This window comes from Lissotriton vulgaris, chromosome 1_2 (genome assembly GCF_964263255.1).
Source record: "Lissotriton vulgaris chromosome 1_2, aLisVul1.2, whole genome shotgun sequence".
In the NCBI taxonomy this organism is placed as follows: Eukaryota; Metazoa; Chordata; class Amphibia; order Caudata; family Salamandridae; genus Lissotriton; species Lissotriton vulgaris.
The window spans coordinates 91470486-91486420 of record NC_141686.1 but is presented as its reverse complement, the minus strand read 5'-3'; the positions used below and the strand labels follow the sequence as shown (position 1 = coordinate 91486420).

At 45.5% G+C, this 15935-nt stretch overlaps 1 protein-coding gene across 1 annotated transcript in view; it reads left to right on the top strand.

The window, feature by feature from the left end:
* LOC147733975 (adenosine deaminase 2-like) overlaps positions 1-13244 on the top strand; it is a 316988-nt gene extending 303744 nt beyond the window's left edge. Inside the window, exon 9 of the mRNA XM_086953604.1 lies at positions 13133-13244. Coding sequence (XP_086809730.1) covers positions 13133-13244 — 112 coding nt within the window. The remainder of the gene's footprint in view (positions 1-13132) is intronic.
* Positions 13245-15935: the final 2691 nt, after the last annotated feature.

Below are 15935 nucleotides of genomic sequence, written 5' to 3'. Positions count from 1 at the left end.
CTCACCTAAACTGGTTATGGTAAGTACTTGGGTACATCCCATATTGGATACTGATGTACCCTTATAAGTCCCTAGTGTGTGGTATTGAGGTACCCAGGGAATAGGTACACCAGGAGTCCCCAATGGGCTGAAGCATGTATTATGCCACCCATCGGAGACCACTCAAACTGTAACTATAGGCCTGCCATTACCTAAATCCTATAAGTCACCCCTGAGACAGTCCTTTCAATCCTGAAGGCAGGGCGCTCGGTTCTAAGTGTGAGGGTGCCACTGCATGAGCGGTTGCTAGGCTGGACAACGATTAGTGTTGAGTCACGTTTTGTATTTTATAAAAGATTATGAGCAGAGTTTTTTTGAGCATCAAAAGATACACCACAACATTTGCAAAGGTTCACAAATACATTGAATAAACCAAGGACAACAAATCAAATCAAATATACAACACATAAACAATTGTGATAAACATTAAATACGGACAACTGTACAATGCCTCAACTAAATCAGTCATTGAGGCACCAATCCTGAATGAAAATTGCACAAGTGGACTAACAGATGGAATACTAGCCTACTTGTTTCACCCACCACAGAATACACAGTGAATTTGTCACACGGTGCTGTAAATAGGAAAAACACAAAAGCTAAACAGCAGTGTGGAAATGTGTGAATTGTATTCCTATTACGCCCTAGTTATTTGGTATCTTGGTGGTGCTGGACGTTGACGCGTTTCGAACCCAGTGACGATTAACGGGTTCTCCTCAGGACATGGACTGGGGGGTCGTTGTCACTGTGAATTAATTAAAAAAAGGGGTATCAATGGTAAAATAGCTGACATCTACTCCTCACTAAATCACGAACACTCTGAAAACATAAAGGTACCTTCTTTTCGGGGGGACGGGTCACTCCCTGTAAATGAGATGGTGAAAAAACCTCAGTTACACGCAGTCCTTTAGAGACCTTATGTGCTGCACTACTGGATTGTAAAAAAACACATACCTCAATGATGTAAACACTCGTAAATGGTGGGGGTGCCGGCGCACCTAAATTATATGGTGTACGAGTTAGAGCGCCTGAAAGAAGTAAGAAGACTTCTTAGTACAGCCCTGAATATCTCAGCGTTAGATGAAAGTTTTTAAGCGTGTGGAATCCTACCTTCGTTTGTAGGCTTGTGGGTCTTTGCTGTGCGCGTGAGAAAGCGGCAGCTGCCGCGCTAGTTAGACAACTAGAAAAACATAGAGCGGGCGTTTTAGAGGATTATCATTTTTCGCTCGCTCGCTGAAAACAATGTTTGTTTCGGGGAACTTACTTCTATGAAGATGAACTGAAGCGCTGCAACCGGCACCCAAACGATTCTGAGAAACAACTCAGAGCCTTGGGGGCGTGTCTACGTGTATTCTTGGGATATGTAGTTCAGGTTTGCGTGACTGTGCACACATTTTTGACATCTCTTAACTAAGGCTCACTATTGACAGCACGAGGGAACAGGTTCTCTATCGCGAATACATTCCTATTCTGCACTCTATCTATGCATTCCTATTGCACAGTCACGCAAACCTGAACTACATATCCCAAGAAACACCAGGACTCGGTCTGAGGTAAATACACGTAGACACGCCCCCACGCCCACCTGTGGCGCAGCAGGATGGGCATGTGAAAATACGCATCCTGCAGGTCCAACAAGACCATCCAGTCTTCTTGGTCTAGGGCAAACAAGACCTGAGCTAGAGTGGGCATTTTGAATTTCTCCTTGAGGAAGACATTGACAGTCTGAAGATCTAAAATGGGCTGCATCCCTTTGTTCTTCTTCGGAATCAGAAAGTAACGGGAATAACAGCCACTGCCTACTTCTGAACCCGGGGCCCTTTGTATAGCTCCCTTGGCCAAGAGAACTGTAACTTCCTCATGGAGTAATTTTAAATGATCCTCCGTCAGCCGTTCCTGATTTGGAAGAATTGGAGGAGAAAAAGAAAGGTAAGGAAGAGAATAGCCCTCCTGAAAGATGTGCAAGACCCACTTGTTCAATGTTATGGACCTCCAGTGTGGGAGATGATGATGGATTCTTTCACCAACTGGAGTGGTGTGGTCTTGCAGAGCCAGACTAGGAGTGCTTGGAGGCTGCAGCTACCAAGGGGAGGGTGGGGGACGACTTATAGCTTCGATTTCTAGGTTGGAATGAACCGCGTCCATGTCCCCGCATGTCTTGGGAAGCCTGCGCAGGATGTTGGCTGGGATAGGGCTAACGCGGTTGAAAACCCCTTACGTTGCCACAAAAGGGACAAAAGGTAGACTGGCCACGAGGAGTAGAAGAGAGGCCCAAGGATCAGGCCGTAGCTCGAGAGACCTTGAACTTCACTAGGGCTAAGTCTGCCTTTTCCCTAAAAAATGCCAGAAACCGGTCCCCGGAACCTTGTTTCCTTTCCAGTAAAAGAATTGGCTTGGTAGTTTGGTCTGCCCTGTTCCCATGATGCACTGGGCCAGGGACAGACTAATTTGCATGTAGCCAGGTTCTGAGCTGGGATGGTGCAGTGAGCTAAAAAACGGTGATGGATCAAGCCCTGATCTGTTGACTGGGTAGGAGTGTTCTGCTTCATTCAGATACTCTGTCCATCACCACCCCCTTTTCTGATTCATTTTGTCCACCATAAGCGTGGAAGGGTATGCTCAGACATGAGTCCCTTGCTCACTGCACCATCAGGATTCAAGCAAGCCAGGCCGAAGACGGCTGTAATGCCAGAAACTGGTCCCCGGAAGCTTGTTTCCTTTCCAGTAAAAGAATTGGCTTGGTAGTTTGGTCTGCCCTGTTCCCATGATGCACTGGGCCAGGGACAGACTAATTTGCATGTAGCCAGGTTCTGAGCTGGGATGGTGCAGTGAGCTAAAAAACGGTGATGGATCAAGCTCTGATCTGTTGACTGGGTAGGAGTGTTCTGCTTCATTCAGATACTCTTTCCATCACCACCCGCTTTTCTGAATCATTTTCCATAAAAAGACAGATTCCATCAAAGTGAAAGTACATCAGATGTGCATGGACATCACCTGAGAAGCCAGTTGTCTCAAGCCAGGCATGGCCTCTCAAGGCCACTGTTGTGGAATTCAATCTGTCATATTAAGGCCACACCTTTTGGTGAATTTTGCTGCATCTCTCCCATCCTTAACTGCCTGGGAGAGCACAGCCCTCTCCTCCTCCGGGACTTGTGGCAGCACTTGCGCAACCGTCTCCCAAAGGGAGTGGAAGAAATGGCCCAATAAGCACATGGTATTTACCTACTGCAATTCCAGGCTTGAGGAAGAAAACATTTTCTTCTCAAATGAATCCAGCCTCTTGGATTCCCTATCCAGAAGAGCGGAACTGAACGCACCTTGTGACGTAGAAGCCTGCACCATCAAACTTTCTGGGATGGGGTGTTTGCTGAGGAACTTTGGGTAGCCCGGAGCTGGGCAATGCCAGCGCGCAATTATCCTATTCACAGGAGCCCCTGTGCTAGGCTTGGACCACATGCCTAGAAGGATATCAGTAAGTGTTAATTAAAGGGCAAAAGGGGTTCTGAGGTTTAAGCCAAAGACTGAAACACATCAGCCAGGAGATTAGTCCTGACCTCCACTGAGGGCAGCTCCAGTACAAGGACCTCATCTGCCCTCTTAACCACCATGGCATAAGACGGCTTCTCTCAGTAGCCACAGTTGGTGGAGAGAACATGCCAGTATCTGGAGGAGTATCCAGTCCACTGGTTTCCCCAATTTCCCCATACCGGTTCAACTGCTCTGCAGAGTCATCCTGTTGTTCCACAGGGTCCATGGACCCCTCCTATTCCTCTCTCGAGCCTAACACATCCACAAAGTGTTCAGGCAACAACATAGAACCCCTGGGTTCAATCAACATCGGAATTGCATCGAGTGACGCTGTTCTGACTCCATGTCGTCGGGGATTAGGATGGGGCTGGCACTACCAGAGGCACCGTTTTTGGGTCCGATGCTGGGGTAAGTTGTGGTGGTACAGCCGGCGTCGGATCAGATCAGAGATCGGATCTCCGAGGCCCCACCGGCACCCTGGCCAGAGCCGATGGCATCGAACCCAACTGGCCCCTTTCAACCCTAGGGGCCTGAAGGCTCACCAGAGGGGTCGGCCCGCTCAAATACGTGGCACATGACCTCATAGAACTTTTTGATCTGAGCAGGGGTCGCTCCAGCTCCTGGAAAAAGAGGGAGGCACAAAGCTGACCCAGGCTCCGAAGAAGCGTGCATAGAGCATCAATGCTCCTTACCTCCTTCATTGATGGACAACAGTCAAGGTGAAAATGAAGTCCGCTTGGACTTCTTCTTGTACCTCTTTCCCGAGTGTCCCGATGAACTTGAGTGGGATGAAGAACACTTTGGGCTCCCAGAGCGGTCCTGCGACATCCTCGTTCAGGACCTCTGCGTAATCTTGCTTGACAATGTCGGCTGTTGGGCCGCAAGGAGCTTCAAAGCCCGCTCCCATATGCTGTTAGGAGCCATGGCCCGACAGTCCCAGCACTACTTCGGATTGTGGTCGCGCTCGAGGCACCAGAAGTCAGCAAAAAACCTATCAAAAGGCAACAGAGGAGTAGCTCTTCATGACAACATGGGCAGAACCCATGGCCTCAACATCATATCCTACCCAGATGACACCTAGCTCATCCTCTCACTCTCAGAAGACTCCTTCACCTCTAGAACCAACATTCACAACTGCAAGCTGAGTGTCGCTGACTGGATGAAGACCACTGTCTGAAGCTAAACATGGACAAGACAAAAATGCTTATTTTTGGAAAACCTCCCTGTGGAATGACACTTGGTGGCCCTCCAAACTCAGACCTACACTCACACCGACAGCCCACATCCGCAAAAGAAAAGCCAGATCAATCAACACAGATGCCTCCGGCTGCTTCCGCACCCTCAGCATTCTCTGAAGGCTCTTCAGATGGCTTCATGCACTGAAAGCTCTTCAGATGGCTTCAGCCGGCTGGAGTACAGCAGCGCGCTCTATGCAGGACTCAGCACCCAACTCCTGAAGACACTCTAAACAATGCAGAACTTAGCTGCCAGAATCAACCTCCCCAAACGGGCCCACATCATCTACCACCTCAGGAACCTCCATGTGCTCCCCATCCAGAAAAGTTGACAATTCAAGATGCTGATACACGCTTACAAAGCCCTCCACAACCAAAAACCAGCATACATCAACCACTGCTTACTCCTACCCCACTACCAAGTCCTGGAATGACATTCTCCTTCACCTATGAACATCATCCTCTCTTCTGGAATTCAGAAAGGGGCTCAAGACCTGGATGTTTGACTAATCCCAGCAAGAACCTAGCACCTGAATTCCTTCCTGGATGATTAGCCACTCTCTATAAATCCGAGTTGATAGGTTTGGGATAAAGAAAGCACCTAGGGTGTTGACAAAAAGTTTGATGGGAATGGCAGAGCACCAATAGCATTATCTAGATGGCTATCCGTTCCTGAAGAATTAGTTGGTCGAGAGGAGTTTGTTTCAGTAATTCCAAAACAGGACAAACCATGTAGCTGTTGGGCTACACAGTCAACCATCAGAAGTTATCTGTGACAAATTTCTAGAGAGGGGGACCAGAGGTACTGTCCATGGTATTTTTATGACATTCAAGTGTGCTTACAGTGACACACTCACCTAAATGGTTATACAGTATACCGCCTATTGCTTGTTACTCACCTTGATGTGCACATCTACACCATCTGTTCCACATTGATTTTGTATTACTAGGTAGTGCACCTTGTAATTACATAATCACCTCATTGTTTCATCTTTATTTTTGTCACTAGCTACCACTATGTCTGCTCATCATATTTCCATGTTGATAACCTCCTCAGTTTCTTGTCGAGCCTGGAACGCCTTCCATACCTTGTGAAGACTAGATAGTCATGTTTGATAATTATTTGGTTGCTTTAGATGGACACGAGTTTAGTGCCAAAGAAAAAAAGCACTTTTACTTGGTACTCTGGGCAAGGAGGGCCAGTGTATTTTTAGGTACTTACCACAAGTGTTACAAGTCAATGGGGAACTTGTGCCAGACGAGTATAAGCAATATGTAGGCATGAACTTAGGTATGCTAAAGAAGAGAATTTAGTAATGAATCGTTATAAATGTTATACTCACCGTCAAAGGAGCGAGGAATCCATTGATGAATTTACTGCCAGGTTGAGGGAACTTTCTATAAAATGTACATTACGGATGATTTAATAAGAGACCAGTTAATTGTTCATTGCAAGAAAGGCTGTGGGCAGCCACAAATCCTACCCTCAGCGTAGCAATTGATTTGTCCAAAGTCATAGAGAAATCGGAGGTTTGCATGAAAGAGTTGCAAAAACATTAAACCAACTCTGATATTTCTGAAGTTTCTGATAAATGTACATGTGAAGGAACTGACCAGGGAGACTATGATTTTAATAGTGTAGCACTGCTCAGGGGCAAGAACAAATTCATGGGGAAGAAAAGTTCATTCACGAAGCTACAGAGTACATTTTGTTCTTGATGGGGTAGCAATGGACATACTTCTGATTCCAAATTATGTTTTGCCATGAATAAAGAGTGCCTCAAATGTGGTGGTTTAAAATGTCCTAAACCACCTAAGTTGATGACAAAAGGATGAACAGACCCAAAACTGTGTTCTTGGTTGATGGACAACAAGTCTACTTAATGGTAGACACTGGGTCCAGATACATTATAATCCCGAAGAAAATGTTTGATCAAGAGTGGTCAGGGAGACCTTTACAACCCAGAGATATATCTCCTGTGGGTTATCAAGGTGAGTCTATAGACCTGTTAGGCTTTTTCGAAGCACAAATTGTGTTTTCCAATATGTCCATAAAAAAGGCAAGGTGTATGTAGCGGTGGACCGACCTCCCATTCTAGGTTGGATTCACTAATATGATCTTCATATTGTGGTGAATCCAAGAGCACCCACGCAATTCATGGTGGTGGAAGATGAGAGTATGAACTATATTCTTGAAGAGTCCAGTGGTGTCTTTAGAAGTGAGTTGGGAGTACACAAAGGGTACGTACACTAAATAGTTCTCAAAACAGACACTATACCAGTCCAACATAAATTGAGGAGAGTGTCCTTGGTGGTGAGAGATCAGGTGAAATCTCTCATAAAGGACATGTTAGATGGTGGCGTTATTTAACCTGTAGAGGCTTCCAGTTGGATATCTCCAGTAGTTATTACTAATTAAGACGACGGCAAACTCAGGTTCTGTGTGGACTTGAGGTCCCTTAACAGGTGGGTGGTGGCAGAGACTTTTCCTTTGCCCAACATAGGTGAGTTGTTCTCCACCTTAAAAGATGCCAATGTTCTTTCTAAACACCTAACAGCATGTATCAACACAGAAAAAACATTTCAATTCATGCGCTTGCCCTTCAGACTATCATCTGTGGCTAGTGTGTCCCAGCATATGGACACTGAAATTTTTAAGGGCATTGACAAAGCTGTGTTTTTTTCAGGTCGATATTCTTTTTTGGGGGAAATCTGTCATCGAAAAAAAACAAGTTTTGAAATCAGTGTTGCACAGGATTGCTGAGGTGGGTCTCATCCCTTCGCAAAGAGAAATGTTGTTTTTGGTGGAGCACATCGAATATCTGAGCTATGAGATCTCAGTGCTGGGCATAAAACCTAAGAGGAATTTGGTTGCAGCTATTCAACTTGCTCCAACTCCAATGTACAAGGATCATGGGCCTCATAGAGTATTATTCTAAATTTGTCCGAAAAGTTTCTGACAAAACTTTGATTTTGAGACAATTTCTTAAAAAAGGTGCCAAATTTGATTGGGGTGAAGAACAATCTATTTGTTTTAACAATATAAAAAGGAGATCTGTGAAGCAAATGTTTTGGTACTGTTTGACATGAAGCTTAAATCCATCCATCCTTATGATTGATGCCAGTGATACTGTTTTAGTGGTCTTTCTCTTACAAAAACACCCTGAGGGAGAGAAAACAGTAGCTTTTGCGTCCAGGACACTCACATCTTCTGAGCGAAAATTACTCAGTGATTGAAAGGGAAGCACTGGCAGTGGCCTGAGGTGTTGAGTATTTCCACACTTACCTCTGGGGCACAAGATGTTTACTCAGGACTGACATCAAAACTTTAGTGAAGATCTTGTCTCCTCCTAGATTGCAAGAACACCAATATGAGGTTACCCACATTCAGGGTTGGAGAACTCTCCACCCTGATTGCCTATCCAGGTTGTCTCCCAAGTGGGAAACTGTTGATGCTTCACCCATTTCCCTGACCAGTAATGATGGTGCTGTCGCTTCTATACATGACGTGGTAGCAATTGGTGAAGGAACTTTTACTTGTGAGGAGTGGTGCAGGGAAATGGAAGCTGATCACGTCCTTAAAGCTGTTATGGATCTTATTAAGAAATCAGTGTATGGTACTAATGTTCTCATGAGGGTTGACAGATTTGTTCCACCTTTTGGCCTGAGATCCAAACTCCTAGCTCTCGTTCATAAGGGACATTGGGTCAAACTTTGAGCCAACATCAACTTAAGAATAACCTTTGGTGGCTCGGGATGGATGAACAAGTGACCTTGTGTGTAGAGAAGTGTTCTGTGTACAAGGAGGGAGAGAAAAGACTTAAGGTGGGCTCTTATCAAGGATCCAGGCAGAGTTTGGCACAGCATCTGTTTGGATTTCATAGGACCTATAGATAAGTTACCATCCAGTCAGAGATTTGCCATTGTAGTCATTGATGTTTTATGCAAAATAGTTGAGTGTGAAATTTGGGAGGGACATGGAGAGCACAAATGTGTTTTTGAAGTGTTTGTTCCATGAAGACGGTTTCCCTCTATTATCATCACTGATAATGGTACTTAACTTACTTCACGTGTCAGGCAATCTTTTCTTATGGATTGTGGGGTGGTACATCATCAGACTTCTTTGTACAATCCACAGCGTAACGGTCTTTGTGAGAGAGCTAACCGTGTGGTCAAGGGTATCATCCAGATGGCCTGTGTCAGTGGTGGCCTTACTCAAACCATGGTGGAGGAAATGGTGTGGGCCTATCGCACCACCAAACTTAGGGGTCCATTAGGATGTCGGGCGGATTGCCTCCGCCAGGGTAGCGGTGGCCACCGCCACCCTGGCGGAGGCAATCCGCCCGACATCCTTCCCTGCATTCCCCCCCGCCATATTACGATGGCGGAGGGGACCGCAGCGGTGGGCAACACCGCCCGCCTGTTTTCCGCCCCGGTCGCCTTGCGGCCGGGGCGGAAAAGGGATAACATGGTGGCGGTGTCTATCAGACACTGCCAGCCATATTATAATGGGCATTTTTCAATGCCTTTCCGTGGCGGCAATGCCGCCACGGAAAGGCATGCGGTCTTCACTCTGGGGGCCCCCTGCGGGCCCCCAGAGTGAGGTACAGTTGGGGGAGTGCACATGGGGGGTACCTGTGGTACCCCCCTTCATCGTCATTTGCAAAGCAGCTGGCACCGCGTGGTGCCTGCCGCTTTGCAAATGAAAATGTGAAAGTGCATTTTCAGCATTGTGGCGGGCGGTGCAGAGAGCACCGCCCGCCACAATGCTGAAAATACAGGATGTGCCCGCCACTGTGGCGTACACATCCTAATGGCACCCCCGGGACCCCCGCCCTTATGGCGGGCGGTCCTGATTTACGATAGGATGACGAGCGGGCAAAGTCCGCCCGTCATCCTAATGGACCCCTTAATGTGTGCGATAAGGAAATTTTACATTTCTGAGGGAGATCTTGTTATTGTCAAGTCAGGTAGGTTAGGCAGGGGTCTTGTTAACCCCTTCCATGCGGCCGCGATTCCCGTGGTGTGCTGTAAACAGCACGAACAGGGGCGGGCCGTGACGAACCCCAGCCGTCATGAGCACACGAGCACCGTAGTGCATGACGGCTGGGGTTCGTCATCAGCATGGAAGGGGTTAAATTTAGGGGACTCTTTAAATTCAAATGTGCCTTTTCACACTTTGTCATCTTGAAGACTGTTGAAAAGTGGAACCTTAGTTGTGTGGCTTTATATCAGAGAGCAACATGTCCTTCGGAGTTTACCACTTCTTATCCAGGATGTGACAACATGCGCAGGAGTAGTGGTTACGTGTTGGCAGAAGACTTTGGTTCTTCAGCATGCCCTTCTTGTGGCTGTGAAAGGGAAGTGGCTGGTGGTGATGCCTTCACATATGGAGAAGAACACTCACAGAGCTCCCTTGAGGTCAGGAGTGTAAGAAGGCGCAAACCACCTGCGTGTTTGAATGATTTTGTTTGTTTAATTTATGCTTTCATGCTTATGGAAAGAAGTCTTATAAGGGTTTCATGATGTCTGAAATGTAAGAAGTACAAAAGGGGTTGGTGATGGACGGAGCATCTGAATCAATCAAACACTCACACCCAGTCAAAAGATCTGGGTTTAAACTATCACCGTTCTTTAGCCCACTCTGCCACCCCAGTTCAGACATGGCTATATGCAAATCAGTCTGACCCTGTGCCTCATGGGAACAGTCCAGCCCGAACTGCCAACCCATGTCTTCCTTGGACCGGAAACAAGCTCGCCTTGCTTGAATCCAGTGGCAAAGTGAGCATATAGCCATGTCTGAACTGGGGTGGCAGAGTGGGCTAAAGAAAGGTGATGGATTAAACCCAGATCTTTTGACTGGGTGTGAGTGTTTGATTGGTTCAGATGCTCCGTCCATTACCACCCCCTTTTGTACCGCTTTTGGCCGCCATAAGTGTGGCAGGGTATGCTCAGACGTGAGTCCCTTGCTCACTTTGCCACTGGATTCAAGCAAGCCGGGGTGACGACGGATGGAATGCCAGAAACCAGTCCTCGGAAGCTTGTTTCCAGTCCAGGGAAGGCATGGCTTGGCAGTTCGGGCTGGACTGTTCCCATGAGGCACAGGGTCAGACTGATTTGCATATAGCCATGTCTGAACTGGGGTGGCAGAGTGGGCTAAAGAACGGCGATGGATTAAACTCAGATCTTTTGACTGGGTGTGAGTGTTTGATTGGTTCAGATGCTCCGTCCATTACCACCCCCTTTTGTACCACTGAAATGTAAGAAGGCACAGTCCACCTGCGTCATGTATATACCTTTATTTCCTATATTTGTGTTTATTTTTGATTTTTTTGTTTTATTTATTTAACCACATCTATGCTCAGGACGGCTCCCAGCCGGCATGAGTCATGGTCATCGTGTGCTCATGACGACCGGGAGCCGTCCAAATGTTGCTGCTCCGCCCACGTGTGGTTAATTCCCAGCCTGTGCGAGAGAATTATTCACTGGGCGGAGTTCGGACGGCTTCTGGCCGTCATGAGCACACGCCTACAGTGAGTCATGACGGCCGGGAGCCGTCCTGGTACCTGAGCGCCACGCCCAGCCCACACACCCCCCCTCGCAACGCTGCGGAATTTGCCGCGCGGCGAAGGGGATAAAAGAGGGAGATTTTTTATACATGAAAGTTATGATTGCTTTTCCTATATGCCATGCTTAGTCCTTTCTTTGTTCACTGTTCCCTTACCTCTATGGAATGTCTTGGGAAGATTCTAGTGTTTTTCTTTCCTGGGCAATCTGGTCAGTTGCTCGACTGGTCATCTGTGGAGTGTCTGTTACGCTGCTGGCTCGTAATAAAGTAACTTAACTTACCTTAAGAAGCATCCGCAGTCACTTTATTCAAAACAGTATGCAATTAGTGGGAGCATGAGAAGGTAGGTGCAGTTTAGGCCAGGTGTTGTTCAAAGAGAACAGCTCTGAGGTAACATGACATGTGACCTGGCAGAAGCACAGCGATATAGAGTTCAATGTTGTTGGGCACTTTCAATGAAGAATTGGTTCATGTATCACTCATGCTTGAAGGTAGAGGAGCAAGAGTTGTTGCTATTATTATGGTTGTTATTATCAATAGTTATTTTTTAAGCGCAGTGTCAATCTAAAACCGTTTCTCCTACCACTTCAGGCCTACAGCAGACTCCAATAATGGTCAACGCTCATAGGGCTTATGTTCTGAGCCCAACTTCGTTTTGTGGTTCCTTTAAAAAGACTGGGGCATATTACCAAGCAATAGCGATAATTATCGCTATTGCTTGGTTAGAGACAAAAATTTACCGCTGAGCTGCGGCGATTTTTACCGCAAATAAACCTTGGTACCAAGGTTTATTGCAAATGCGATAAAAATCGCTGCAATGCATGAATATCGCTGAAAAGTCAGCGATATTCATGCATTACCGAGCTAATGCTCTTAGCCATGTTATCCACCTCCCATTGGATAACATGGCTAAGAACTGCTCAGGGCAGGTGTTAGCTTTTGGAGATATTCGCGCTTAGCGCGAATATCTCCAAAAGTTGGTAATAGGAGATAGCGAAGTTAGCGACTGTTTTCAGTCGCTAACATCTTGGCACGCCCACTTTGCATGTCATTAGTGATAAATATCACTGACATGCAAAGTGGGGCCCAAGATGGTTGCTATCTCCTACTAGCTTTCGCTAACTGGTGTTAGCGACAGCTAGGTAATAGGGAGATAATTTTATCTCCGCTTTCTTGGCTTTTAAAGCCAAAAAAGCAGAGATAAACCCCCTTGATAATATGCCCCACTGTTAACTTCAGTGGCACGTCAGTTTAGCACAGTTTTTTGAGTCTGGCACCTCAAGATTAGACATGTGTACTCCAAAATAATCCAGTGCAGCTCTGAGTAGCATCCCCAACAACCAGCAAACCCAACAACATAACCAGGCCAGCATGGGCCCCTCGATCTCAAGCCTTTCTACCACATTCCCAGTTGAGCATAAAAAACCTTGATTAACAACTAACGTAGAGTAATTTATCACCATCACTTCTTTACCCCAGATCCTCATTTAGTTTAACACATGCCTTTCAATATGAGGATGCCACCTATTCCTTCCTTATGCCTTAAATCCAACATGTGTGTAAATTGGTTTTAAATACTATTAACATTAATAAACGACAATAATCTGTCTTTTTTGTCACTTTTAATAAGTTTGTTTTTATTTAATAGTATGTTAACTCGAGATTATAAACTGAAATGTTTTTTTATCTACCACTGGTGTTGCTTTTGAATGATTTTGTTTCTTCAAGACTGGGGATAAGCAGTTTACCTTCCTCTTTGCAGGTACAGCGCCATGTCTAAAGGAATGAAGGCCAGAGCGTCTGTAATCTGGCGTAAAAAATGGCAACAATTTGTGGAGGAGCTCAGCGATGCCAAGTTAGGAAAGGAGCTCTAGAGCGCACATCTCAATGCCAAGGACAGCTCTGATTCTGTTAACAAAAATAGGCAATTTTGAATGGACTTTTCTTCTACCTGTATCTCAAAAAACTGATGCAATGCATTTCGGCGGGAAATTGGAAACCAGCGTTTTTAGTCCCAAAATGTTCCTCTTTTTATATTTCTACTGCTGACATGCAAGAGACCCAGGACTAACCTCGCCTAGAAGAATCCATGACCTTGCTTCACAGGCCATTAGCCAAGGAAAGTACACAGGTCACTGGTCAAACATAATATCAAAAGTACAATATTGAAAGAAAAAAAAGATAAAATTACAAGACATTAGAAAACAAGCAATCAATAATAAAATTATCAATGAGGAAAACATGTTCAGTGCTCAAGCGTAACAAACAGAGAAACAAGAAGATAGTGTTTTGATTTCACAACTTCCAGTGTAGAGTTTGCCTTTTTGTATAAACGGATTTCCGGCTATTGCCGGCACTGCTCCGACGCGATTGTTCCTTGAGTAAAAAATGGCTTAGACACACCAGGGCTTATTTACAAGCCCCTTGTGCCACCGGTACGTCACATTTTCCCATTTTAAAAGTAATGCATGGGCAACACAAGGGGCTTCTAAAAAATCCCTAATGTTTCTGTCCATACCTCTACATCAGAGACTAAATTTGAAACGTTTGATTACGTCCCAAATGTATTAGATACCTTGAACCCCTCCACCATGTAGTGATCTTTAGTCTCCCCACACAGCCACATCCACACTCATTGCCGTTTCATTGGAATCCACTTTTCCTCAAGTCGGGGAATGAAATCTTTCCCGCCTTGCTCCTTTGTGAACACATAACATCCTTGGGCTCGTGATATTAAAGGTGCTGATGATTCCCTACTGTTGTGGGATTGAAACGCAATTGACTCGTTAATTTTACGGACCTTAATAATTAGGATTGTGTTTGATAGGTTTAGATATCCAATATTAATTTTGGGTACAACCCCCTGTGTGTGTTACGCTTGAGCACCAAGCATTTTTTCCTCACTGATTTTATGACTGATTATTTCTTTTCATGGGGGCTTGTGATTAAACCTTTTTTTCATTGAACATTGTATATTATGTTTGGCCAGGTACCCTTGTTCTGTTCCTTTCTTGCATTAACCCAGGTTCCTCGTGTTTTCTGGGGTTTTCCCTTTTTGTACCTCTTAATCACATGCTATTGTAACACATGTCTTAACAAATTGAGGGGCATATTTATGTGGGCAGTTGCATTACGCTTGCACCACGAAACGTGATGCAAACACAACGCAAGCCCAAAATGTGATTTATAAAGTCATGGAAGGCCACTGTGCGTGGTCCTTAGTGCCGGCATAAATCTGGAGTAACACAACGCAGTGCAAATTGCGGTGTTGTGTTACTCTGGTGCTCCCATGCAACTCCCATCGATTTCAACACATTCCCAGATTTACCAAAAGTGGTAGACCTGGGAATGAGCCAAAAAGATATGCCTTCTTAGGGGAGGCGTAACTAGGAAAAATATCTTTCTTTCTCCTGGTTACTTCCTCTTTGTATGTGTGCAGCACGCTGCACCACAAAGAGGAAGAGGAAGATGCCTCTCAGGATGGTATTTGTGCAGGAAGGGTCCCCTTCTGGCATTAAAATAATCCTGCATATGTTGGCGCCAGGCAGCAAAAACAGCGCCAGGGCATGGACAAAGGCAGGAATGCGCCATATTTATTTAAATAGAGTGCATTTCTGCCCTTTCACTGTCATGCAGTGTAGCAAGGTAACTTGCTCCGCTGCTTCACAATCTTATGAATATATCCGAGTATCCAGGGGCGGTGAAGGCTGGTGTCTGTGGGGAGCGACCTCTGTGAAATCAAAGGAGGCATACGCTCTTGGAGTGTGAGGAAAGTTTTTAAGCCAGAGGACCTTCACTGATGTCTATGGTAAGCTTGTGACAGCATGTTAGAAGGTGAAAGGGACTCAGTGGCTGGAGTCATCCTCTGAATGAGGTATGTCACCAAGCTCGGGGATAGTACACGCTTCAGAATCTGTGCAGTCTCCATCAACATCAAAAGTTCTCTAATAGCTGAATGCATGCAGCAAAGCACTGTGGTTCTTTTTAAGTAGGCAGGGGTTGCATGGATATGCAAATATTATCAGAGAGAATGTCATGTTCAAGCATCCATGCTTACGAGTGCTCAAGTGTGCAAGCACACCATACACATGTGATAGGACACCTCTACGTATGTAGATAATGTGTTGTAGTATTTGCATGGTACAAGCAAATGTATCAACTGTAGCACAGGTGAAAATTCTCCTTCGCTAGTATGTGGCAACAATGCAGTAGCACCAATGAATTTTTTTTTTGCCCTTGACCTTGGCCAAACAAAACATGAAGATAATTTTGTTAAATGTAAAAGGCATCAATCATCCAGTCAGGAGAAGGAAAATCCTTGACTGCATACAAAAAACAGAAAAGCGACATTATCTTACTACAGGAAACGATGATTGATTCCAAACAATTTAATTAACTAAGAAATAACTTATATTCTGATGTCGCAGGCTCTGCAGCCATTGAAAAAGAAATGGGGTCCTAATTCTTGTTGCACAAAAAGCTAACATCGACCTATTTTCAAGCACAGCCGACTCGCAGGGTGGATGGGGTATCTCGAAGCTGGTTAGACAGAAAACAGAATCATA